The sequence below is a fragment of the Aythya marila genome (assembly GCF_965140915.1).
Source record: "Aythya marila genome assembly, chromosome: 4".
NCBI classification, from domain to species: domain Eukaryota; kingdom Metazoa; phylum Chordata; class Aves; order Anseriformes; family Anatidae; genus Aythya; species Aythya marila.
Window position 1 is genome coordinate 64,427,529 of NC_139045.1, and position 26,291 is coordinate 64,453,819.

A 26,291-nucleotide genomic window follows, 5' to 3' on the forward strand; every position below is an offset into this window, starting at 1 on the left:
CATGTACCACTGCAACAGAAATTTGTGGAAATCACTCTACCAGAAGCTTTCACTCTTGCAAGCAAATAAACAAAAAGTTCCCTGAGCCAATGCACTCAAGTGTCATTTTTGACTTTTGAAGCTCACTGTAGAACTTTAAAATTCTCTAACACAACATTCAGAAAACAGCTCTCTGGTATTTTGCCTTCTGTTTTAAAGTTAACTGCAGCACCTCAGATCTCCAGCACATGGCAGCTTACAATACCTTCTATATTTCTAAGTTAATTAAGCTTTGTCTTCCGAAGGGTATTTTTTTAAGAAGATCCTGCTCGATAACATTCCTTATTGGTACTACTTACCTCTTTGCTGGGGAAATAGCTGGAGGGGTCTACTCCTTCTTCTTCAGTCTGAGTTATACTACATGATGTTTCAACTTTCTTTGGATTAAGATCACGTTGTTTACTTCTGTTTTCTTCTTTTAGGTTTACTACATTTTCCTTTGTTCCCAAGCATTTTTCTTTTCTCAGATCTTCATAGGTGAAACCCAAAGAAGACACTAATTCTTTTAATTTGTTGTTTTCTAAAATAAGGTTTGCATTTGCTTTTTGAAATTCATTAAATTGTTCTGCAGTTTCTTTCTTGATTCTGTCTATAGTTCTTTTTAGCACACATTTTTCCTCCTGTAAATCAGAAATAGTTTGATAATAGCTGGTTTTGCACTCTTGAAGTTCTGAAACCAAGGCTTGGTATTTGTCTTGTTCACATTTTACTTCTGCCAAACTTCTCAATAAAGTTTCTTTTTCATCTTCTAAAAGAGATATTCTGTGCAAGTTTCTCTCTCTCTCTTGTATTAATTCATTATATTTCACTACATAGTTCTCATTGTCTTGTAATAATTTAGCTATTTCTATGAAGCACCTACTTCTTTCTTCTTTCAAGTCTAACAGCAGCTGTAAATACCTCATTTTCCTTTCACCAAGGGATAAAACACTCTTGGGAAGGTGATTTGATTTAACTCTCAAGGAATCTTTGTCAGAATTCCTATTTTTATCTTCAACATAAGAGAGATTCTTAGAGAAGTTTTCGGCAAAAATTGTTCTTGGGCTCATCCTATTTTCTTCTGATATGTTGTTACATATGTTGTGTATGTCAGCAACTTCATTCTCATTAAGTAAATTTTGAAAAGAAGCAATGTTAGCTTCATCTACTTCTAAAGCATATTGAAAATATGCATTCATCTCCTCTTCCAGGGCACACATCTTCTGAACGTATCTCTCATTTTCCTCTTGTAATAAATTAACCTTTTTAGAGTAATTTTCATTCTCTTGCATCGGTAGAAATATTCTCTGAGAACATGCAGCCACTGCTTTTTTCAATGTATATATTTTCACATTATGCTCATTAACCGCTTCCAGTGGTGACAGATGACAGAAATACTCATAAAAATTGCTTTCTGGCAGGAACTGTTTGCTTACACACATAAGCAAACTCTTTTGCATAGGAGACAGTATTTTTAGCGGATAACTCCCTTCCTGTGACCAAAAACTTTTCTGAGGATATGCATATTGCGCATTTTCAGCAGACATCTTTTGACATGAGAAATTCTTCTCTTTTGATTTATGTAATTTCACGGACTGGTCTTTCTTTTCTTTCAGTCCAACATTCCTGGACGACTTTATTTGGTGAGTTGTTTTCTGAGGTTTCTCTCCTTTCTCTTCCATTTCCATTATGTCTCCTCTATTGCATGTCCTGGTCACATCAGAGATGCAGGTTACTGAGAGGGTTTCTTGTTTCTTCTTTAGTTCAAGACTCCCATTGAAATGATTCTGTAAGTCTTTAAAATCTACAGATATATTGTGGACACCTTCTGGGCTACCTGGTTTGTCTTTAGTGTCCATTACAAGCTTCCCAGGCCAAATCAACATAGTTTTATTCATAACTTCAGAATTTTCCTCAAAAACACAGGTAACTTGTTGTGCGTGGGCTTTCTCAGTCTGCATTTCTTCTTCTTTAACTCTCCTTATAAAGATTCTTTGGTGATACTTTATATCATTAACACCTTTATCCAGACTTTTATTTTTACATTTATTTTTGGGTAGAATTTGTTTGTTTTGCTGATGTTTTTCCAAACAGCATTTTTCTAGAGAGAAAGTGAAATTGTCATTCTCAAAGCAAGGTGGATTTCCATGAAGAACTACAGAAGCTTTTTCAGAAAAACCTTGTTCTGCAACAACATAGAGGCCATCAGAGCAAAAAGTGGTATTTGCCTCACTGAAATCCAAACTCCTCATTTTCTTCACCGTTGTGACAGCTGGTATGTGGTAGCTTTCAGGTTTTAACAAGGTAAGGTAGGGCTTGTCCCTCATCAAAGTTTCAACCACAGAAACAGGGAATATCTTTGCTGGTAGATTAATAGCTTGTTCCTTCATGAGAGAAAAGCATTCTTCATCTTTGGTTTCCTTACATATCTCATCAATAGTTAACTTCTCAGAACAAGGTGGAAGCAGTCTTGCTGCAGGATAGCTTGGGGTATGTCTAAACAAAGTGAAACTATCCTCTAGACCTCCTGGCTTTTTTGTCCCAAGGGTGACCTAGTAATAGCAAACCAGAAATGCTTCATACTGAAAAATATAAGACAAAGTATATCATTCCATATCATTGTAAGTCATTTTTCACTTCATTCATTACATGCTTATTTACAGACAGATGAGAAAAGCATTGCCATAGAAAGAGTTTTCAAACAATCTCAATATTTGAGATAGAATAATGGTACAAATAAGAAGGTACAAATCATTTTCTTAGTGCACACCTTTACCCATCTTGAATAACATCTTTAGTAGAGATGATTTCAGGATACATTTATATCCAACTTTAAATACACCAACTCTTCTTTTTATCTCAAAATTCACAGATTCACTGTGCTCACAAAGATAACAAGAATAGCAGGAACTTTTCTTCTTACCAGTTTGATCTCAGATAAACCAAGTTCTTCAGAAATGTTTGCAAAGGGTCCAGAATTTTGTTCCAAAACTGGTAGAATTTCTTCCCATATCTTCTCTATCTGCTTTAGTCCATCAAAGCTATGTCCTGGTGTTTCTGTTATAGTAAAGCACTGGGTAAGTGTGATGCCACTCACAGATGAAAAACAAACCCCAAAACTTCTGACCAGATATTTTGAACAGAATGCATTTTAGTCAGAGTATGCCCAAGACTACCTGTTCTAGAAAAAGTGCATATCAACTACGATGTGGAGATAAGCACGACATTAATCAAGAAAACATATTTCATAAGAAAACATAAATATTAAGCTCTAAATTTAGAAATATTTGGGAGGCTGTTCCCCACAGTTCTCAAAGCATCTAAAAAGGAAAAATATATCTCATTATAGTGGGTGAAGGAAAACTTGTAGGTTAAACTTAGAGGTTAAACCTAATGGCTAAAATATTCTTTGCAGGTCTGCATTTGCATAAACTGAAATTTGCCATAAAATTCCCATTAATTTCAGTTAGAAGAATTAGCCTGCCAAAATCAGAGCTTTCATGTAATGTTTGGTCTAAAAAAACAAATCTGAAAGCTATACGGCATTCCCAAACACTATACTTCCATCTAGACATGGGAAATGTCCCCTAAATCCGCAGCTCTGTAGCCTCTGGCAGTTCCAGGATTTCTTGGGAAAGCTCATATCTAAATGCTAGCGTCATTGCTGTGAACAGTCATTCCCTCACCTTCTCAAGATATAGTTTGCAGATTAGGAGGTTTTTAGAAGGTCTTTTACCTTCTAAATCATGCATGCCACATGAATGAAATCACCTACACTTTTGCTGCACAGAAGTGTAATCAAAAATTACATTTTGTTTTCATACCGTACTCTTTGGCATGTAGCAGTACAACTGGAGTTTGTGTAGCTCTGCTTCTCAGTGTATCTGATATTACTCCCCATTTCAGATTTTGAACATCGTCCTGGACTGGGTTGCCATTCTTAATGGGAAAAGGAGGAGACAAATAAAAAGCAGACCATAAAAACACAGTGTTTCTTATATGAGAAATAGGCATAAAGATTTCTTTTCCTATTAGCATTTACATTCAAAAGACCCATTATTTAATTTTATATATAATTGCTGCTAGTTCATACAGTTTTCTCATTCCAACATTTTCCAGTAAATGTCATGATTACTAGACTTCACCCTTTCATACACTACAACTACGTAAGGAAGAAATTTGGGTAATAAGCATGTAATGTGTTGGCACACAGATGGACCACTAGCAGGGCAGAGTCTAACTGATAAGTCCACGAATAAAGAAAAGAAAGTCTAATCAAAGAGAAAATGAGACTAATAGTTTGTTGCCCAGCATACTGCAGGATACAAAGACAATTGTTCCTAGACTGGAAGAGTTCTTTACAAAAAGTAGAATAATTGTTCAGATCAAATTTTTCTTTACAGTTAATACTGTAATTATAGATTTCATATCCTACTCATCTATCTTCACTCTCTGATTGAATTTATATACTGGGACAATTTCTGGTGCAAAGCAGATACTCTTAATGTTTGATACACTGCAGATCATTTCACATCTACCCTGCTCATTTTTAGTGAACAGAATAATCAGGTTTGATTTATCAACAAAAGACATAATTGAGGCTGTAGCCAGAACAACTACAGCACAGAAACCAAGCCAACACAGTCACTTCTGTCTTCCCACACATCAGATGCCAGCAGGAAAAAATCTCATCCCCTCTGGGTTGAGCTGCAGCTTTACAGTTACATACAGATGGAAGTGACTTCAAAGTCTGCCTTTTGCGTCTGCAAAGTCCACTTGATTTTCCACACTATTACCAGAATAATTTTGTGTGAGAATGATTTTGATTTCAACCCAAGCCATATTCTGCATTATATTCATCCATATTCATGCCCAGTTATGACACTGGGTGGCATGATTTAACTGGAAACCACAGTACTTCCAAGAAATCTTCTTTTTCTCAGTAATACTGAAACTAATGTTAGTTCCTTGAAACACACTCATTCTTTGCCTCTATTTTGTCCCAGATATCTTTTCTTTATTTTGGATGGAACCCACAAAGGGTTCCATCAAAAGACGGTTATACAAGAAGGTGTAAAAGATACAATGCTTGAACACCAGGAACATCACAGCACGAAACCCATGCTTTGAATGTCATGTGAAAGCTGTAGAAAGGTGCATCACTTGGTGTTTCTTAACTTTCCTTCATCAAAACTTTGAGTGACCCCCTGATATTCACATCTAGAAATTGCCTGATAAATAAAGACAGAGGTACATGGTATAAGCTGCTTTTCTGTGCATTTTTCATTCAGGCATAAGCTGTAATCAAGACACTGAAGACAAGATCCTAATACCAATTCTGGAAAGTCACATTTCTAGTGAGATTTATGTGACTGCACCCCTCCATAAGATTAATTTCACCTAGTTTTCAAGAATAATTGATGTGTTTGGCAATTTGAATAACAAAACATTGAGTGAGGAATCTCATAGTGTGTATTTCACACGGGTCTGCTAAGCCTGCCTTTACAAACTACTTTTTTCCTGGCTGAGGAATAGACAAATGATCCTATTTGCTCTTTCAGTGAAAAATTATATACCAGCAGCTTTCCAGAAAAGTAACAGCATGAAAATTTTTCTTGTATTGCATACAACTCCTCATCTGTATTCCTGGTGATAAAGTATGAAGAGCTTAAATAGGATTTCTCTTGTAACTCTTTTGGTTTGAATACTCCAAGACCAATGTAATGAGATTAGGAAATTCTTTTTTAATAGGTGATACTAAAAGATGAGTTGAGGGGAAATAGCCCTCTTCAGTTTTACAATACAACACCAGAGGTCTCCCTCCTCCTTATATCATAGATACTGAAATGTATTTCCTACTATTTCAAGACACTATTTTCTACAGGAAGAATCCATGTGAATTCAGAGCAGTTCAAAAAAAGGAGGAAAATACAACCAGTAATGCAGACTACACAAGGTTTGATGCTGCTGGTGCTATGTACAGGATTTAAGGAACACAATCAACTGTGCATCAGAACAAAGTATTTAGCATGTATTATAGCATGTTCATTTATACCAAAGGTATAAACTTGGTAAACTCGTAAGACAACATAGCTATAAATGAATAGTTGGAAAATAAAAGATTAGTAAACTTTGTGTAGGAGAAAAAAATAACTTTTTACCATGGTACGGCATAGAATAAAAGAGATTTGGTTCTATTTCTTGAAGACTTTCTGGATTAGTCTTAGGCAATGGCCTGAGAATTAGTCAGCTGATATACCCTGTTCTCACACCTTCACATAACTCAACATTTACTTTCTCCCTTTCTGAATATTCTCAAACAAAGCAATTCTCCACTACTTATTCATTGGCTCTGAAAGCCCTCGACCTGCCTGATTTTAGTTGGGCAGCCTCCTCACAGTGCACTAGTTTGTTGTACCTGCGTATGGCCCACTCCAAGTCTCTAAAAATATCTTAAGCTTGGCTCAGGTGATGTATAAAAATGAGCAATAGCAGTGAGTCCTTCTGCCAAATCGGAGCAGCTAAGTAGAGGTCATCTATGTTCTGCAGAAGAATCTTACCAACCATTTTCTGGTACACACATACATACACACACACACACACAAAAAATAATAAATAAATAAATAAATAAAATAAAATAAAATAAAATAAAATAAAATAAAATAAAATAAAATAAAATAAAATAAAATAAAATAAAATAAAAGCTCCTGGAACTCACTTCTTTGGGATTATAAAGCCAGAAATGGTACCAAATCACTACTTCTGTTAAGATGTGTTCAAGTACCAGATTAAAATCTTCTTGATTTCTTCTAGGCATGTATGCACAAAGGATCCTCTCTACTTTCTCCCAGTCCTGGAATTATTCAGTGTGATTGTCCTCCTACACTAAGGGGATTTTATTCATGCCCATTACCTCTCAGTTAATTGCAGTTAAAATTGGGATAGTTCTAGGGATATCAGGTCACAATCTGAATGGGATAGCTGAGCATGAGGCTTAACTTATTTCACTTTACTTAACAAATCACCAGACTAAAAATACCCTCTAACTGAGTGCATAAAGAATAAAATCTTTCTTGAGTTCTCTGCATTAAAAGAATTATTTTTTGTCAGCAAAATGAATTGGCAGAGGCTGAATGCCATATTACAGTAAATGCAGAGCTTTCCCATGCAATGCTGGAGTGAACTGAGTGAAGCAAGGAAAACCTATTCAGTGTATTCAGAGCACATCACAATGATGTGGAGCTGCAAACCATCAAATATGTCAACTCACTTCCAGCCATGAATACGGTATCCATCTTCCCTTGTTTTCCATTATCCAGATCTCATAGCCAAGATTTATTTTCAGTTATGCTTTTTTATTTCAGCATCCGAGAATGAATAAGATGCAAAAACTCACCCAACCATATGTGTACTCTTCCTCTGAATGGTGTCCACGAGTCTTAGAAGTTCTCCCAGGTTTTCTTTCAGGTGCCAACTGAGAGTTTTTGCCTTGTGCACATCGCTTTAAAATGTGAGGAAACGAGATTTGTGAAGTGCCCTCAATGTGCACCTAGTAAAAGCAGTGATACAATGAAACTCCAGCTACTGATTCCAGTCGGTGTGAATTAGACACTGAAGTTCTAATACATCAACAGAAATAAAGGAAAGAAATTCAGGAAGGAAAAAGCCTGTTTTGCATCTCCTTTGTATACCTAATGACAAGTATAATCTGAGGTGATACAAAGATAAAAGTTTGTTATACTTCACCTTACATTTACTTACCAGGTCAGCACTACCGTCTCCATTTTCCAATCTCGTAAATTGTGAGTCCTTTTCTTCCTTCTTTTTTAACTTCACCCTACTTTGATCTTTTAAAATCCTGTTTTCATCCAAAAGGTCTTCCACTTGTTTCTGTAGTTTGATTTCAGACAATTTCAGATTATAAACATAATTGCAAGATTCTTCCAATTTTCTCCTGAGAAAGTCTTCAGTGTCCTGGGAGCACTGGAGTTCAGTCAGCAGGTCTGCCTTTTCTCTTCTGTTGTCCTCCCCTTTTTCCTTTAAGAACTTTAGATTTTGCTGAAATGACTCAACATGGCTTTTCATGATATGCTCCATGTTTTCAATGCAAGTTTTCAATTCCATTACTTCCATTTCAGAAAGTTTATAGCCCTGACTCCCAGTGGATGCTGATTCCACCTTCTGTTGGAGACACTGTGCCATTCCCTCTTCTAACTCAGATGTCAAACAAGCAATATGGGCGTTGAGATCTAACACTTGCTTTTCCAGCCTGGACACCTCTCCCCACAGGTAACATTCCCTTTCTCTCTGTATTGTTGTTTGTCGCTTCTGCTTTTGCTTGTAGTGCTCAAAATATTCTGACTGGCTTTTTACTTCATCTTCTTTTGTCTTCAGCTGCTCCTGAAGCCAATGTAATTTTTCCTTTTGCTTCTTCTCTGACTTTTCTTGGTTTTCAACCTATAATTTCAGTGATTTGTATGGTTAACATCTCAATACCAGATCTCTTCTTCTCTTACCATTTTTCTTATTTTTTTTTTTCTTAATTTTAATTCTGCCCTTTTTTTCTGTAAACTCAGAAAAGTAGAAATATTCAAAAGCCAGTAAAATCCTGCATTCAGAGCAAACTGAGCTGTTTTATCATTTCACTGAAATATCTCAGAAGGAAAAACAAAGCAAAAAATACAGGAAGTTTCACATTCTTTTGCATGTTTTACAATGCATATTTAAATAAAAAGAAACCTTGGACTGAAATTCATACAACCAGCTCTGAACTATACAATACATCATTGACACTGACACTGATGCAGTACTGAGGTGTTACAGACAGGGAAGCCATGGTTCTTTTGAAGAAAACAGAAGATGCACTTGTAAGAGACCAAGTTTTTTTTTTGCCCTTTGCCCTTCCCCATACCTGTCATCTGTCAGCTCCTTTTATGAGCCGATGGTAAAAGGAGAAAAGAACAGATGACTTTAGAACCTTTTTGAGAAAGACTTTAGTATTTTTGTTTGCACCAAAGTATGCTTAAACATATAGAGGTGAAAGAAGTTAACGAAAGGCAGAGGCAGAAAAGGCTTTCATGATTCACTTGCTGCCCTTGTTTTGAGCAGAGAAACAGCCACCAGTATCATAGTGCCAATTGCGGCAGCTTTTAAGCAAGACTGAAGGACAGAGACATTGCTGTATTTCTTCAAGCACTTTCTTTGGTCAGTCTTTTTGATTTCTGGTATGTTCCCATCAGAAGTGTTCACCAGCAAGGACAAGAGAGGAGGAACACCAGGCTGAAATGCTATACAAAGTGAAGTAGGTGTGGTTCTTATTTCTGTTTGTTTAACTGCTGATGGGAAGATATAAAAATACAAGCTTCCTGAATCTTGAGAAGTACATTTCACTTTTAATCAAAAAAGCAAAGACTACTGCTCATATTCATGAGTTGTACCACATAGTGCTAGTGTCCTGTCAGATTATTCCACCTTGACTTAAAATGCTGATAAAGTGGAAGTGTATCTTATGATAAACTGAATTAAAAGACATTGTTTCACTGTAGACTGTCCCAGAAGAACATTTTCCATTCTCTCCATTCCTTCTCCATTTTAACGGATCCATCCAATGAGCTGTGCAAAATAGGGGAATAAAGTCTGTTGTATGAGTTATCAGACAACAGCCGAGCCTCCTGATACATACATATTTATTCCTATGCATACACGAATGCTCAAGAGAACTGAGGGTTTTCCACTGAAGAGCTGATAATTTCAAAATGTGGGGGAGAGGCAGCTGCAAGGGAAGGAAATCAGCAGTAGGAGGTGCATGCGCCCTGCAGAGAAAGGCTCACATTGGATGGAATCTGCAGCCCATCCATGTGACCCACATGACTGCACATCACAGGGAAAAAGGCACAGATCAACCTGGGAAAGCTGCAAGAGGATATTGACATGGACCCAAAGCCTAGCAGGAAGATAGAAGTGGTTGCAACAGCAGACAAGGCCCAGCTTGAAAATATGTGAGCAATTCAAGAATCAGATGACAGGTTGAGCAGCTGCGTTTTGTACAGGAACCAGGTTGTCATGGTTGTGTTGTGCTGTTGTATCACGTGGAGGGGGGACAGGGGTATGTGAAAAAAATTGTTCACTACGGTGCCAGAAAGGTAAATCTGACTTATGGAGAAGGAATAGGTTGATTGGGTTTTGGGGAGAAAGAAGGAAGTGAGAGCATATATCCCAAAGATCAAGGGCTCAAATGAAAACAATGTCAGTGCTGTCATAAACATCAGAGAAACACAAAGTGAGGCACAAACAAAAAAAGTTATTCTAATTACTCAGGTTATATAAAAAGAGCAAGGCTGAGATGATATATTGCCTAAAAAAAGACAAGTCACTGGAGATGAGATTGACTTATAAATTATTACTATACAGAGGAGCTAAACTAGGTCATTTGAAACAATATCCTCCTTACCAAGTTCATCAGCTCCTCCCAAATGACTCGCACTTTCCCTTTAACACGCACATTTGCATTTTCAACCTGGTGCACCTTCACATTTAGCTGATCAATCATCATAAGAAGGGTTTTGTGTGACAGCTCCAGCTCTTTCATCCTGTGATATTGAGAATGAAGATCTTTGCTGAGTAAATACTGAACAGTATAATTTCAGATGTCATTAGCAATGCATCTATTTATCTTTATTTTTTCATTTTTTTCTCCCAACAATAAAAATAGTAACACATATTTGATTACTACTAATAAAAACTTCATTACCAGTAAGAGTCTTGGGGTTTGCACATTTCACTGGTGACTCTCAAAGCTGTTAAAGACAGTGTCTATGTTCATTCTCTCTCTGCTCGTTTAATATGAAAACCATAAGCAAACACATTTACAAGATCAAAATTCACTGAAGCTTGGCATGTCATATGAAGTAACAATCGTAAGTTGTTAAGGATAACCACAACTCTGGTCTGTACATGTATCCAATCACAGGATTTTGCCAGGCTCATGTTTAGCAAACTCAAATTTTATGACAACAGAGAATGCGTTCCATCATATTAACATAACAGGATAAAGATAGAAAACACATCATTAAATAAGTACCATTAAATAAGTTATCCATTTATCAAAGTGACCCTGATGAGGTTCTTCCCCATCACTGGCACTAGCACAGTCTATTCCAACACAGGTACCGTAGAAAACTTGGCCACATCAGCCCAAAACTCTGCCCTGACTAGGGAGAGTTACTGACTCTGCTTCTGTGTATTTTTCATCAGTTCTGCCTTCCACATCATTCCTTGCCTTGTCTATTTGTGCTTCAGCCACAAGAACCTGTGGCACAGAATTGCTTTTCTTTCTACAGGATACCCAAGATACATGAAAACAGGCTTCCTATAACCCAGGCAGGTTTCTCCTGGTCATCTACTCTCCTTGAACTGTTTTCTCATACTTTCTCTGTTTTGATTTTAAATAAAGTTCTTCCCATCTCCCCTCTTCCCAAAAATCTTTGTTAAAATAGGCCTATTCCCATGAAAGCTTCTATTCAAAATAAATGAATAAATAAATAAATAGTCATTTTTATTTTGACAAAAAGCACATTATTAAAACATTTCTGGCCAAATTTCTTGATGAAAAAAAAGCAATTCAGAAATTATACAAGTAGTCATTTTAAATGCCATTTAAATTTTCCATCCTTTAAATTCTCTAGCTTTGTTTGGAGAATTTGTTTTGATGCCTGGCCTGCAATTGTCAGGCATCAAAAACTCAATTTTATTATTCCAGTCAACTACATAATTAATGTTTAATGACATCTTTAACTACACTAATGATTAGCATTAACATACATGTCTCCATGCTTCTTTTTGAAACAAGGAATTTCTTCTATGCAGCACAAAACTTCAAATTTAAACATAATTACATCTTCCTATTCCAAAATTAACTCTTAAAAGAAAAGTGATATATTCTGCAAGGAGAATTTACACCTTATGAACATTTAAGGATGAAATATCCTGAGAAGGCTCTCTGGTTATGTGCTAGTAGATTCTAGATCATGCTATAAATCTGATGTAAAAAATTTGAATATTGAATTTCTATTCTGACAGCTACACAAAACACTTATAAATTCATTTTATTAGACCCCTAAAAATGGATAGTCTTTCTTTTCACTAGTTTTGCACAAATCATTTGACATCCACTACATGAAGCAAAATGAAGTGTAGATTTGTCATGTAACATTAATTTCAAATGCAAAGAAAGAAATTTATTTACCTATTTCTTAGCATGGAATCTGAATCCATGTAGTCTTGTAAAACACCTTTCAGTTCTTGCTCCGATTTCTCCAGCTTTTTCATTCTGAGGTTCAAATTTTCTTGTTCAGCACTGTTTGCTTGTTCATCAGGTTTGCTTGTATCTTCTAATTCCTGGGAAATCCAAGAAGTATCAATTTTAACATTAAAATTCAGAGTATCATAACCTTCATCACTAAGCATTTTAATACAGTAACAGAATTCTTGTTCTCTCCCAGATAAAGGATCCATGATGAAAAAAATTAAATTCTCAATGTATTGCAGTCTAAGGATGCAATGAGTCTAAGCTTCTCTGATGGTCAGATGAACAGTCCTCAGTTCTGAAAACATTTATTATTTATGAGAGAGTTTTATTTCATTAGCCTCAAAGTAATTCAGCATGTGAAACTCAAAGGAGTTTCAGTTTACAATATGAGATCATTATAAAAGATACAATTAGACTAATTCATGAAGGAATTAGGTATCAAACTTTTAAAAAGGGAATAATTTTCTACTAAATATAAAAGTTGATAAAACCGAGTACTTTTATCATAAAAGATCTTATTTTAGATAAACATATGATATTTTTATTATTTTAAGACAAAAGATTTATGACTAAGAGGGACTTTCAAACTTGGGGTTTCAAAGTCAAGATGTTTTTCTTTTCCTTTACCTATTTCAGCAATAGTTCCTCAGCCCATAGTTCACTTTCATTTATATACACTGTCTTCATTAAAAAACAGGCAAATAATTGACAGTTGAAATGCCTTTGCTTTCTCTAGATTTATATAGGTTTGGAATTGGACCTATAATTGGAATTCAGCCACCACGACTGGACCTCTTTATCACAAAATAATGCAATTACATTTTCTTGCTTTTTCTTGTTTGTTTTTTATTTTGTATTGTTGTCTAAACAAATGCTGGATCTGCAGCACCAAGAAAAAAAAAAAAAAAGTAACATTTTTTTGCCACTGAAGAGGAAAAAAATAACATCAAATCAGTGCAAAAAGAATAAACAAACAGTTCTCTTAGTGCCCCACGTTTTGATAGGTGCTATTTGCACCCATGGTGAATTACATAAAATGTAATGTATTTTGGCCTATTGTACCACTCTTTGGCTTTATATCAGCTACGTGAGGCCCACTACCTAGACCTGAAAAGATTCAGCCACTCCTCAATCCCTTGAGAAGCCATGATATTAAAAACTAGAAGTGTGGAAAGGCAAACAGAGCACAAATCCATGTACATGGAGAACAAAACTAAAACACTTATGAAGAGCTTCTCTAGACTTACCAGCCCAAGTCCCTCCTTGGTTTCCCAAGAGCTGTAAGCATATTCATGTTTTTTTTCCCTGGCCTGTATAATTTGCCAAAGGGAACAGAATCTTTGATTTTGAACTCCTTGAGACTCTAACATTTTCTCTGTATGTATTATTTGTAAAGCGAATTTGAATAGGAAGCATGCTCCCAGACAATAAGCACCCCTGTGTACTAAATTAATATACATGTATGTACAAAATATATGTACAAAATAAATATATGTAGTAATAGCGGACATTACTACTCTGCACATTAACAATTTACAGTGCAAGCTAAATTAATGTGATTTTCAGCTGTGTCCCAGCCTAGTATATGACTCATAATTTGGAAAAGGAAAAACTCACATCGGGACATTTTGCAGAAAGTAGCCACCAGATAAAAAAAGAGAGGAAAGACTAGGCAGGAAATAAACTAGCACTTAAAATCATTACACTGATTTCTACTCACATATTTCTACTGTATGTTCTTGCTTATAAGTGGACTTTTAGTCATTGATATAAATATCACAAAAGTTAATAGAACAATTTCTCAAGTCTTTTCATTCCCCATGATCCAGGAGGTTTCTATGCTTCTCATGCTTCATCCTGAAAAGTACTGAGTACTTCAACATAAGACCAGCAAAGCTGTTACAATTGATCTCAGAAATCAGAAACTCACTGTTTCTTTCTTTGCTTATACAGCTGGGAGAGATTATTTAAAATCTGTGTCACAGGAAGTAATAATCTGACACAGCATCTTCCATAGACTGAATACAATCAGTTAGTACATCATACCTTAGACTGAATATAACCAGTTAGTACATAATACCTGTTATCAGGTTTATAGGAGATAGCAACATGCAATGGATAGCAAGACTGTAATGCTGCATTCAGTTTTTCAAAACTACATTCCTGCTAGCTCAGGACAGAATAAAAACATCATGAATGTCATGGAAAATTTCACCCAAATCAGCCAGTTTCTTTGAGAAAACTGTCATGTCTGAATTACAATATAATGAAATGCATAGAAGACAATAAAAACTGCTCATACCTTTTCCGCTTTGTAACAAGACCATCTCCTGTCTTTGCTGAGCACTTACCATTGCAGCCACATGCTGAATGACCATCCCACGTTTATGCTTCTGGTTCAATTTCCAACGCAGTGATGAGCAAACATTTAGTAGAAGTGTTTCTTCACCAAGTAAATCTAATCTTACTTTCCAATTTCTGTTCCATCACTGGTACCTGGTTCTGTTATCCAAAGCTCAGACTATCTCTGGTTATGGTCCTTCTTTTCAGAGTTATGACAAAACTTTTCCTTTTGCAGTGAAGACCTCATTTTTCCACATTCTGTCATCAAACTGCTAAAAGCTTTAACACATTCTTTAAATGCTTGTTTCTTTTTGAACAAAACATTGCAAGTTTCCAAACTTTTGCATGATCCTTGTGACCGGCTTGATCATTTCTAACTTAAATTGTGCTTTGTGTCAAGAAACAGAATTATTCAGATCCTCACATGAACTGCAGTTTTCTGCATCTGACTGAATTAATCTTGTTGGGTGCCTCAGCTCCTTCAGCAGATGAACGACCTTGTCTGGTGATTCTTCATGAGGACTACATCTCTGATCTTACTTCAGAGCCTGAAATATTATCTGAGACAACTGGCTTCTTTTGAGGCTGCTTCCTGCACCTCCAACAGTGAGATATGCAGTTGCTATGATACATCTGTTCCCTAGCTTTCTTTGTGCTGCCTTGATTGTTCTTTGCCTCGTATTATTTTTTTTTCAATCATAATTTCCTCTTTATCTGATATATTATCATAACCATCATTCCACTCTACATTTGTGTTGGAGTTCAGTGCATCCATGGGAGCAGACTTGTCTCTCTGTAGTTTTGCACATAGCCCTTTTAACACAGAGATGATTTTCAAGAAAATGCTTAGGAGGAGAAACTTTAAATATTGTGCTTTTAATATTGTCAGCTTGCCTCTACATTCCAGAAATAATTAAAATTACCTCTTTCTCCATATTGTCTTTCCAACTCTGAAACAGCAATTTGCTTTTCTCTTTTTGAAAGAAAAGGCTAACCTTTTTTTTTTTTTTTTTTTTTTTCTAACCATTCTCCACCTTAATCAACTCTTTTCAACTTCCATTTTTTTCAGTCTGTGCTTCACCCAAAAATTTTCTTGCAGTTCATGTAGTCAATGTCCTTGACTATGTAAATTCAACTTTGCTGGTTGAGGTTGTGCTATTTTTACTTCCTGATGGCAAACATCAACTTTCTTTCAAAAGGATACCATCTTTTCAAAATATTTTTTTCCAAATACTTCTGTGCTTATCATATTCATCTACACATCAATTTCTTCAAGCCCATTTTTCTTCTTGACTAGATAACTGAACACAGAGTATTATTTGTTCTGTTTTCCTGACTTCACAGTCCATCTCAGAATCTTCTATTCTCCCAGGGCTATTTTTACAAGTTATTGCCTTAATTTTCAAGAAACATTCAAAAACTTCACTTCTCCCATGCAGCTCTTACCCACTTCAAAGATTTCTTAGTTCAGTCTTCTATTTTGCCTTTTCTTTAAAACCCATCTCTTCTCCATCTGTGGATTTCCAACTTTTGAAATTAATATTAATTTTGTCACTGTGGGGCTCTAAATCTCTATTTGTTTCCAACTTACAATAGTTTTTGGTTTTGTTTTTTGTCTTTTGTTTTTTATTCTGTCAGCTATTTACTATAGAGAACTCATTGTCAAACACTTAGCTTTTTATATAGATATTAAAAAGGAGATTTTGTGTTTGCTGGGTGAAATGAAAACAACATTGGCTGAAAGCATGCAGAATGGAGACAAAGATCTCAGTACTGTAAGAAAACCGTTTGGTAGATAACAGTTCACATAGCAGCCAGTAATTGCACTTGTATTTTTTTCCAGTGTTTGATTGGTGTATGAATGTAAATTCTGTTTAGACTTTTTTCAGTGTTTATGATGTGCTGGTCCCTATTTGATTATTAAATCATTCCAGCTTGAAGCTATATCTTTAAAAAATCTCTAATTTTAAATTCAAATATTTTGCAGCTTCAAGTATTATGCAAACAGTTTTATGAAAAAAATGCACCAATTTAAAGCTGCTCAATAAAAATTTTCTATATTTTTGCACGTGGACTCAGCTGTTCACTCCATAGGTTCTTTTAATAGCCTGTATAATAAAATAAAACAAAAAGAAAAAAAAATATTCTTCTCAGCTTTAGATAGACAAAATTAATTTAGGAATAAGTGTTGGCGTTCATCCCATCACAATCTCTTCCTAAAATTTTGATGTTAGCTTCAAAACAACAAGAACCAAAACTACCATCAGTAGAACAAAAGCAACCATCCCCTTTCTTCAAACACATCTTTATAAAAATTTTAAAATTTTATAAATCTTTTTAAAATTTTTATGTTGTTTATTTTTATTTTTATATTTTTACAAAAGAAAGGAAAAATAAAAATGAAGGGTTAAAAAACTGTAAAAAATATATCTGAAATTCACCTAATTTTCATCCCACCTAATAATCAAAAGAAAGCTACTGCACTTGTAGCAAGTCAGTAATACTTTCATTATATTATACCCACCAGCATTTACCATTGTTTCATTTCAAAACATAAAACCTATGCAGAAATGCTAGTAACAGAAGACCTGAGCCAGTTCCCAAGAGGAACTGAATAGCAGGGCTTACCAGGAGCTGTATAAACTTGTAAAAGAGTCCATAATACAGGACTGATTTTTCAAAAGTACGTGTAGTCTGGGCAGAATATAATACAGTTTCAGGCTTAATATAAGGTATATATAATAGCTTTTTTTTGGATTGACTGTTGTCATCATGCTTCATCGTATAGTGCTTGACAGCAGCTTATAAAGGTGTTGATTGAATTGACCACAGTCTTACCAGAAGCTGTTTCCATGAATGTAATTCAAAACAGATTTCAGTGAAGAAAAAGAATTGAAAACATGCAAAAGTAAAAATATTGCATATTTTCAGTTTAAAAAACAAATCAAAACAAAACACTACATAAATAGTTTTAAATTGTATCTTAATAGTCTGTCAATTAGGTTGTGAAGATATCCTCACATGCCACTTACATTGCTCCAGAGAAGAGGGCTTGGACTGATTTTGTCTCTAACCTGTATTTCCTTCCTGTTCTGTGTGAAAGGTAAGCCTTTTTAAGTCTTTAGCTATAGGTATTGCTACAGCTAAAGAAATTCACTGTCTTTTGCATTGAGCTGAAAAAGTCAGCACACTGTGGAAGGGGCAGTGGGAATGATGGTTTTGTTTGAAGGGAGACACATACAAATTTCTTAGTCTCATCCTTACTATATTGCATGGGCACAAAGAAGGTCAGTCATATTCCAGTTTTCTTGCATGGCAGAAAGGTACGATCCTATAGCCATAGCTGAACTTTTAGGTTAAAATGTACCCACTCTACAGAATTGAGAAGAACCCACTGAAGTTCAGGCAGTCAATATCTTAGAATGCAAAATCATATCTTGTTGAAAACTGAATGACCTTCTGCAGAAGCCCAGAAAGCTAACTGAAGACATCCAATTTGGATCTTAAATGTGACTCTTCCTCTATGTGCAAGCAAAATCAGTAAAGCCTTCCCAGAGTATTAGGGTCTTACATAGATGATTCTTAAAACATGGCAAAATCTAGGAGTTAAAAATTGAGTACAAAACCATATAAAGAATACCAACCACACGTCTTGGCTCAGTTGTGTCATCAAGGCCACAGAATGAATGCTAGTGAAAAAAACAAAAAAAGGAACAAAAACTATAAAATAAGATCAAAAGAAAATGAGGAAAAAGAAAAGAAAAGAAAAAAGATGTAAGATATGTAATATGAAATCCGATGACATAATTTTACAGCAGTTAGTCTTACATCAATATTAACTGAGTTGATTTGAAAGAGAGATACTGTATACCAATCTTACTCTGAAAAGAGGGTACAAAACGATGGTACAGGGTACAAAATTCAGTATTTGAGGGCAACATTTGTGGATTATGTAAACTTCAGAAACATCAGGCTTGGCTCTGTAACTTAGTCAAGCATGTACTTATAATTACATTTGTGCAAGCTTGCCTGAATCAAGACTTACCCAGCTGAGGGCACAAGCTAAATGTAACCAAAAGGGCAGAGAATCTGTTATGAGAAAATCATGAAGTGTTTAAATGGCACTTTTTCCTCATATATTGGCCGGAAGAACAAAACTGAGATTTTACATTATTGTTATGTATAGCCTTCGGAAGCAGGACAGTTTGTTGAAGAATACATAGGGCAAAAACACTACCACCCCTATTTTCTGATTTGACAGAATTTTACATAAAATTTAAAAATTGAATACATTCCTGGGGGTGAATAAAAAGCCATACTCATGACAAAGTCAGTATAAGTGACCCACTGCCCTTAGCTACAACCAGCAACAGGCATCAGATATACAAACTGCTGCTCCTTCAAAAGAAAGGATTTCCCTCCACAAGAAATCATTGTGCTCAGTGTCAACAGCAAGTATATGCAAGCCTCTATCCACTGACATATTAAACCTTCAAAAGACCAATGAAGTAGAAGTGTATCTGTCATTGATTCTCTGACAATGGAAATTTCCTTCAGGCAGTCATATTCAGAAAGAGATTTAATCTCAAGGAAAAAAAATAAATATGATACAGATAGAAGGAAGTCCTCCACCCAACCAAGAGTAGAAGGATAGAAGGATATCAGAAAATGATGAAGCCTTGAGAGGTCTCCTGCTAATGCAACATTAAGGTAAAGAAAACATTATTCATTTTAACTAATTACCAATTTTCAGTTCAGTTTATGGTTACTTCACTTAATACAGTACTGAACTTCAGGTTTGATGCTTCTTGTATTAAAATAGATCTCTCAATATTAGATTAAATACTACTAACATCAACATAACTGGGAAAAATAAATTACTGAGGGGAAGGAGGAGGGAACTTTGGCATTGCCCAGGCATTTATTTACCTTTTCCTCAATTTCTTTGAGTTGCCTCTTTTGAAGTTCTATTTTATCTTCTAGTTCTCGAATCCGCTGAAACAAGAAAGTGAAATAGAACTTATAATATCTACTTTAAAAAAACATAAGAATCAAAAATATATGAAAAAAAATAAAAATGAAGAGAACAAATGCCCATTATTAATGTAACACCTCCTGTTCAGTTATATTGGACATGCTGATGGCACGATTGCTCTATGTTTCTACAAAACCATAGCATTTTAAACAAGATGCACCTTCAGGCCATCATGTTTACTATCAGGAATTCTAATCTCAACACTCATAAATTGTAAATTTAACATATATAAACAGATAGCACCACAGTTCCAAGTACAACACAACTACATGCTCTGCAACTCCCATTAGAAAACTAGGGTTTTCTACCACTTAGACAGTCAGCAGGTGATACTATTACATTTCATTGTAACTCTCTCTTTTCCTATAAAATGTAATTATGCTTCTAGCACATTTATGTTATACCAGAATAATTGATATACCAGCACACTTAGATTTTCAGGTCACCACCAAGATGCCACTCAGACATTCAAACTCATTCCACTACCAGGACCATTTCCCACCAGAGTTAGAGGGAACATCTCCAATGTATCTTTCCCTATTTGTAACATTTTTTTTGGTTCAGTTCTAGAAAGCATCTCCAAAAATATGACTGTGGTTGTCTGAACATCCTATTTCCACCCCCTTCTTTCCTTTTCATAAATTCATTAAAAAAAAATAATAATATATATATATATTTATTATTATTATTATTATTATTATTATTATTATTATTATTATTATTATTATTATTATTATTATTATTATTATTATTATGTTCTGGGCTTTTAGACTGAGGATGCATTTTATTACACTATTAACATATTGAACTTCTTACAGATTTTATGAACTAGCTTCATTTTATTTTTTTTTTTATAGGCAGAAACCTGGGATCTCCCCTGGGAATCAAGCAGAGACTTTATAATCTATCAACTTTTTTCAGGATTAACTACCTGACGTTCGCCTGGCCTACAAAAATTGAGGTTATTAGCAGTTCATGAACTTTGAAAGGGAAATTATCATCTAGTCTAACTTCTATGCACAGGCCAACAAGTTTAATGTAGGAGCTGTGCACCACTCCCAAATTATTTGATTACTCCCAAATTCTTCTGAACAGCATCTCTTTCAGAAGAGCACCCAGGCATTACTTATAAATTGATGTGATTAACTGACAACTTACTAGTCAATCATCTATATTCAAGTCAAAAACCTCTGATAGTGGGAAATGCCCCATACCCATGGCAACCCACAACAGTTCCAACAGCAGCAGTGGATCTACTGATGGCTCAGTATTGCATTGGGAACCACAGCACTTGGTTTCAGCATTGGGAATCTAATTTGGAACTACCCCGAAGATGAGGTACATCCACCCCACAGGCTCACCTTGCCCAGGGCATGCTACTCTCCCCCCAAATATTGCAGGCAGGTCACAAGCAACAGCTTTGATACTGTTGCTGCTGTTTTTTAAAGAAAAGACTTTGCTTCAAGAATTGTTTTGCACATTGTGCAGTTGGAAGACGTTAATCAGCCCCTCCCCTGTATCATGCTGCATTGCTCAGAGATTTCCCCAGATAATACAAATGCACAAAGCAGATTACCCTCATGTGATACAAGTTCATACAGCCTTGCTGACAAATGCCTGGAGCACAGCTGTATTAATTCCACTTTCCCTCTATTACATCTGAACTGATTTATACTTCTACTCCATGCTTGAGATACGTCTATCTCTCAAGCACTTATTTTCATAAACTGTAGGTACCAGAAATATTACAAGAGCTGTAAGAAGCCACAGGATGAGAAACAGGCAGATGTCTCTGAGAAGTCTGGTCCATCAGGTTACACTCCTATTTCCCTCCCACTAATTCTGCTGATTCCTACTTACAACCACATCCCACATGCAAGTGACAGACTTCGACATTCTGGGGGTCCTGCCATGCTCTGTGACAAGATTTGACCATGGTGAAGTAAGTGGAGAGAAGTAATAATTTTAAACACCATTTTCACCTTCAAGATTTATTGTGTGAGCTATTGTTTCAATATGTGCTGAGAAAATGCCTCCAGAAAAACAAAACAAAACAAAAAAACCTCCCCAAACATCTGGTGGCTTCCTCACTTCAGGGTTTTCAGTAAGTGTTCTTTTATAAAAGAATATTTTAATTAGGATTAGATAGCATTTTTTCAGATTAGGGAATTCTGTTAATTAAGTAAAAATTGAGATGTTATTACTCCCTTATGAATTTCTTATCTTTTCAAGAGATTCCAGTTACTCAGTTATTCTCTTCAGCTATTAAGAAAAGTTCTAAAAATAAGAGCTGAGATTTCTGTTTTGCAGTTCTCACCTATAACCTCTCATAACTGTTAAACTTGGTGAGACTAAAGCAGAGAACAATTTTATGGTGAAAAAAAATTTACACTTCATCAGTTTAAATATAAAGATAACCTAGAAATCTAAAGGGAATACACACTGCATTTCTTAGCAGTGAAAATCCATCTACATAAAATTTTCAAAATGACTAGGTGTATATCGGTAGGGCAGGCAGAAACAGGGTGGCTGTATCCCATGGCGCAGAATTTGTTCTAAAATTTAACAGTGGGCTGGAATTTTCCACCAGGTATAAGAGCTTGGGGTTGTTTACTTGTACTTGCTTACTTGTGTTTCCCTGGAGTGTGGTAGGAAGATAATCCAGGGGGATGAAGTGGGCGTAACTATTTCAGTCAATACCTTGTCAGCATTGCCAGATAACCAGCCTAGTTCAGCTATTTATATATCCTGAAAAATCTGACTGTTATCTATTTCCATTTAAATGCAGACTTTACTTTAAAAGTATAAATATATCTTTCCAATGTATTAACAGGAAAAACAAAACAGATTTACATCTGTGTACAGAAGGTAACATAAAAATCATTATTTTTCCCCTTTGTGCCTCTCTGTATTTATAGCATTATCTTGGTCATGTAGAGGTAATAATTTGCAGAATATGACTTAAAAATATACATACAGTACATCAAATAAATATAGCTTTAACAAAGAGTATCTTCTAGAAGTAGCAACAGATGTTCCTCAGTCAAGTGGTATTAAACCACTGAGAAGGAAATTATACAAAAATGTCACATCCTAATTAAGACTAAAGGCAGGACTGCTTGAGTTTCAGTATAAGCACTTACATCTTTGTCTTCTCTTCCTTTTATTTGCAAGTACTATTAGCAATCAAGAAGCTGTGGACTCACTCTTAGGTCTTCAGCACCTGATGAGTTGCTTTCAATGAACTCTGATTTGTTTATGTTTGCAAAAGCACAACTGTGACAACAAATCATGCAGAGATACTTTATTGTTATCAAGAAATTCTACCTACTGTCATGCTTCAGGGCACAAATTGACGATCGGTAAGTCAAGCTTTTCTTACTGTGTCATATAGAGGTATAACTATTGCACTATAAAAGATCTTTTCAGCTCTAGCCTTGAAAAAGGTTTTCAGGAACCTCGCAGAGTAAATCCAGTGCATTTTCAACATAACAGACTGTGTGAGGAAGCCACTAAACCTATGGTACCCTCCTGTCAAAACACTGAGAAGTCTTTCTTGAAAAAAGACCCAAAGGCCATTGTTTTACTTTATTGTTATTATTATTAGAAGGGGACAGAAGACAAGTAAACAATCCAAAAGCATGACTGTTTTTGTTTTTTCCAGTAACCCCCCTTCCCCCCACTATTTGGCCACGATCAGAGCGAGGATCAGGGACAAAGTGCAGCAGTGTTCTGCTGTGTTCCTATGGTTAATAGCTGCCCATTAGTCACATGAGTGCACCTTTTGGGGACTGGCAGGGTTGATGAGAGTAACACTGTGCTGTCAAGTCACAAGGCCATACAAAGGAATGACTGTAGGCAAACAAAGAGCCACAGTCAGAAACAGTGTAAAGGGAACGTAACTGTGAAAGAGATGCTTGGATTCCTAATGCTGCCCACCTCGCCTGCATTCACATCCAACCTGCCAAAATAATGAATACAAATCTGCCATTCATTAAATTGCAATAGCAAATAAAAGCTCACAAAACTTCAGGATGATGGATGGGCAGATCTGTGAATACTCCCTGTGACTACTTCCCCCGCACGGAGTTCTCCTGCAGTTTGGAAAGAAGGCTGGCCAACCATCCATTTTAGTAGGGAAAGCACCTACTTGACAAATCATACTTCCATTAGCAATGAAGTTTGTTGCCACTTCTGGGTAGGTGCTTGCAAGAAGCCAGGGAGCAGTAGGGCCTGCTGCAATGCCGAGCTACCAGCAGATGGCTCTGCCAGCCAGGCTATGCTGGAACAGCAAACGAAGCTCATTTAGCAGTGAGGCTCATCTTTAAAACCATTTGCAATTCCAGACAGCCATTTAAAAAGCAAACTGAAGATGGACAATATATATGCCTTACTTATCACTTAAGTGCAATTTGAACAGACTTCTAAGATCCATTATAAATTATTTTTAGGAGTAATTATATATACTTTAGCAAAAGCAGATGGCACTCAGCCTCATGGCATTCACCCTAAAGGACATAAACCTAACAGTTTGGTAAAAGAGAGGGCATCCAGAAAGCTAAGGCAGTGAAAGCATACATTTTCTTTGGAAGCCTGTAGTTTAGTGATAGGCATAGGACTGAAAGTTTCCTAATGCACCCCTAAGAAGGCACTATTTATGATATTAATTAACTGAACAGAGCTGTAAAAGGAAAATTTAACATCAGTTAATTCCAAGTGTATGAAGAGAGTTCAATGACTGCCTTGGTCATATACTTCCCTTCCTCTCCATTTCCATGATTGGAGAGCTTCCAATCACAAAGGGCTGTCAAATTGCCCCAAAACAGGAAATCTTTTTTTTTTTTTTTTTTTTTTTTTTTTTTTTTTTTTTTTTCTCAGCACAAGCTTCCAAATGCACAGAAGATTCCTCCCAAATCTCTTAAGTCGTTTCCTTTCACCTCACGATGAGAAGTTCATCTTTCTGGGAAACAGGATGTTCACTTAAGCAATTATTTCACTTTTGTAAGTTTGGATGGCAAGTGTCCTTGCTGTGCAGCTTCCAATACTGGTAGGGAATTTTTGACAGTCAACTCACACTTTCTGAGGTAACAGAGAGATACCAAGATGGGAGTACATAACATTACTGTACCTAGCTGGCTGCTGCCAGCTGGCTGCTGCCAGCTAGGTACAGTAATAGCCAGTTCCAAGATACCTTATTACTTTGGTGGTAACGCTTCATGAAAAAAAAGTAGCCAGCACAGATCTGAAAAGAGCATACAAGTGGGTTTATGCAGCATTATGCCAGGGCTAACGTGAGGTCCCAGAAGCAGGGTGGCTGGATAGCAATTTCCAAATGCACCAAAGGATGTCCCTGCAGTTCTGACCAATTCAGGAGTCTCTGCACCCACATATCATTTTTCCTGACAGCTGGATATTTTTGCTAGAGATAATGGTTGTTTTCCAAATACATCCAAACTCAGGAAAAGGCTAGATAACACCAGATGCAAGTTCATTATTGTCAGGAATCCCATAGGTACAAAAATAATAGTTTCAAAAACTGAAAAAAAAAAAAAAAAAAAGGCAATGGGTTCCTTGCAGAACATTCAAATCAGACGAGGTCTAATAGAATGATGCTAATGCTTTGTTCATGGAGAACCAGCTAGATATGCTATGTACTAATTTCAAAAGGGAATTTTCTTCGGTTTTTAGTATGGTCTAGGTCCCATGCCTATACTGCAGCTTCAAGGAGATAAACATCTCTGGACCATCTGAGAAATTAAGGTTTATGTGAAATGCAGCAGCAAGATGATGGATATGTGCTTCGGAATATTACTCTGCTTTCAGTAATAGATAAATTCCAATAGCACTGGCTTCAAAAACTCAGTTTGCATTAAGGATCAAAGAAGTACAAATAATGAAGCTAGTAGTGAAAATAACATTACACTTCGGTTACTTCTTATTATTGAACACTTTAACAAAAAAGAAAAAAAAAAAAAAAAAAAAGCTCAATTAAAAAAAGCTGATTACATTCCCACACTGTACACATGAAGTATGTATGTGCAATTGGCGTTGCAATAGCAATCCATCTACATTAAATACCATTTCCATGAATATAGTGCCCATTCGAAAGGAGCACTTAATAAATGCAAATCCTTCGGCTGAGCTCAGTGAGCCCTGGATTGCAGTCACTGAGCCATCATTTTTTTCTTTTGGAGGTAATAAATCAGCCCAGTAATGATTTGTCATCATTTTGAGAGTTTGGCATCACAGGAACTTCAGCTTTACAAAGAAAGATCTGAGATGTAAAGAATTGCTTCTAGGTTCAAATTTTCCTTACCAAATAACCAGAATGTGGGGATTTTTCTTTTACAATACCTCCAATTCCTATGAGATATGTACTATGCCTCTCTACAATTACACAGTCCATTCCGTGCATTCAGGTATTTTACCCCATCTCTCAGTTACCTTCCCGGTAGCAAACAGATTCTGAGAATTCTGGCATTTTCTGCTTTTGGACAGTGATGCCCACTGTCTAGTATGCACTGAATGCACACTAGATGAAGTGGGACTTCTTCATTTAAGCCTTTTGTCCTCTCCAATTCACTCATG

At 35.9% G+C, this 26,291-nt stretch overlaps 2 protein-coding genes across 11 annotated transcripts in view; both read right to left on the reverse strand.

Moving 5' to 3' along the window:
• LOC309877524 (uncharacterized protein C4orf50 homolog) overlaps positions 1-16,547 on the reverse strand; it is a 35,776-nt gene extending 19,229 nt beyond the window's left edge. For both annotated transcript variants that reach the window (XM_082758925.1, XM_082758926.1), the window contains exons 1-8: positions 14,677-16,547; positions 12,263-12,414; positions 10,469-10,607; positions 7,780-8,475; positions 7,415-7,567; positions 3,843-3,957; positions 2,942-3,075; positions 339-2,570 (exon numbers count right to left, since the gene is read on the reverse strand). In XM_082758925.1, coding sequence (XP_082615051.1) covers positions 339-2,570; positions 2,942-3,075; positions 3,843-3,957; positions 7,415-7,567; positions 7,780-8,475; positions 10,469-10,607; positions 12,263-12,414; positions 14,677-14,703 — 3,648 coding nt within the window. In that variant the 5' untranslated portion in view covers positions 14,704-16,547. The remainder of the gene's footprint in view (positions 1-338; positions 2,571-2,941; positions 3,076-3,842; positions 3,958-7,414; positions 7,568-7,779; positions 8,476-10,468; positions 10,608-12,262; positions 12,415-14,676) is intronic.
• The window catches only part of JAKMIP1 (janus kinase and microtubule interacting protein 1), a 153,271-nt gene continuing 143,523 nt past the window's right edge, over positions 16,544-26,291 (reverse strand). For all 9 annotated transcript variants that reach the window (XM_082758934.1, XM_082758930.1, XM_082758931.1 and 6 more), the window contains 3 exons: positions 19,598-19,663; positions 18,313-18,357; positions 16,544-16,776 (listed from right to left, as the gene is read on the reverse strand). In XM_082758934.1, coding sequence (XP_082615060.1) covers positions 16,744-16,776; positions 18,313-18,357; positions 19,598-19,663 — 144 coding nt within the window. In that variant the 3' untranslated portion in view covers positions 16,544-16,743. The remainder of the gene's footprint in view (positions 16,777-18,312; positions 18,358-19,597; positions 19,664-26,291) is intronic.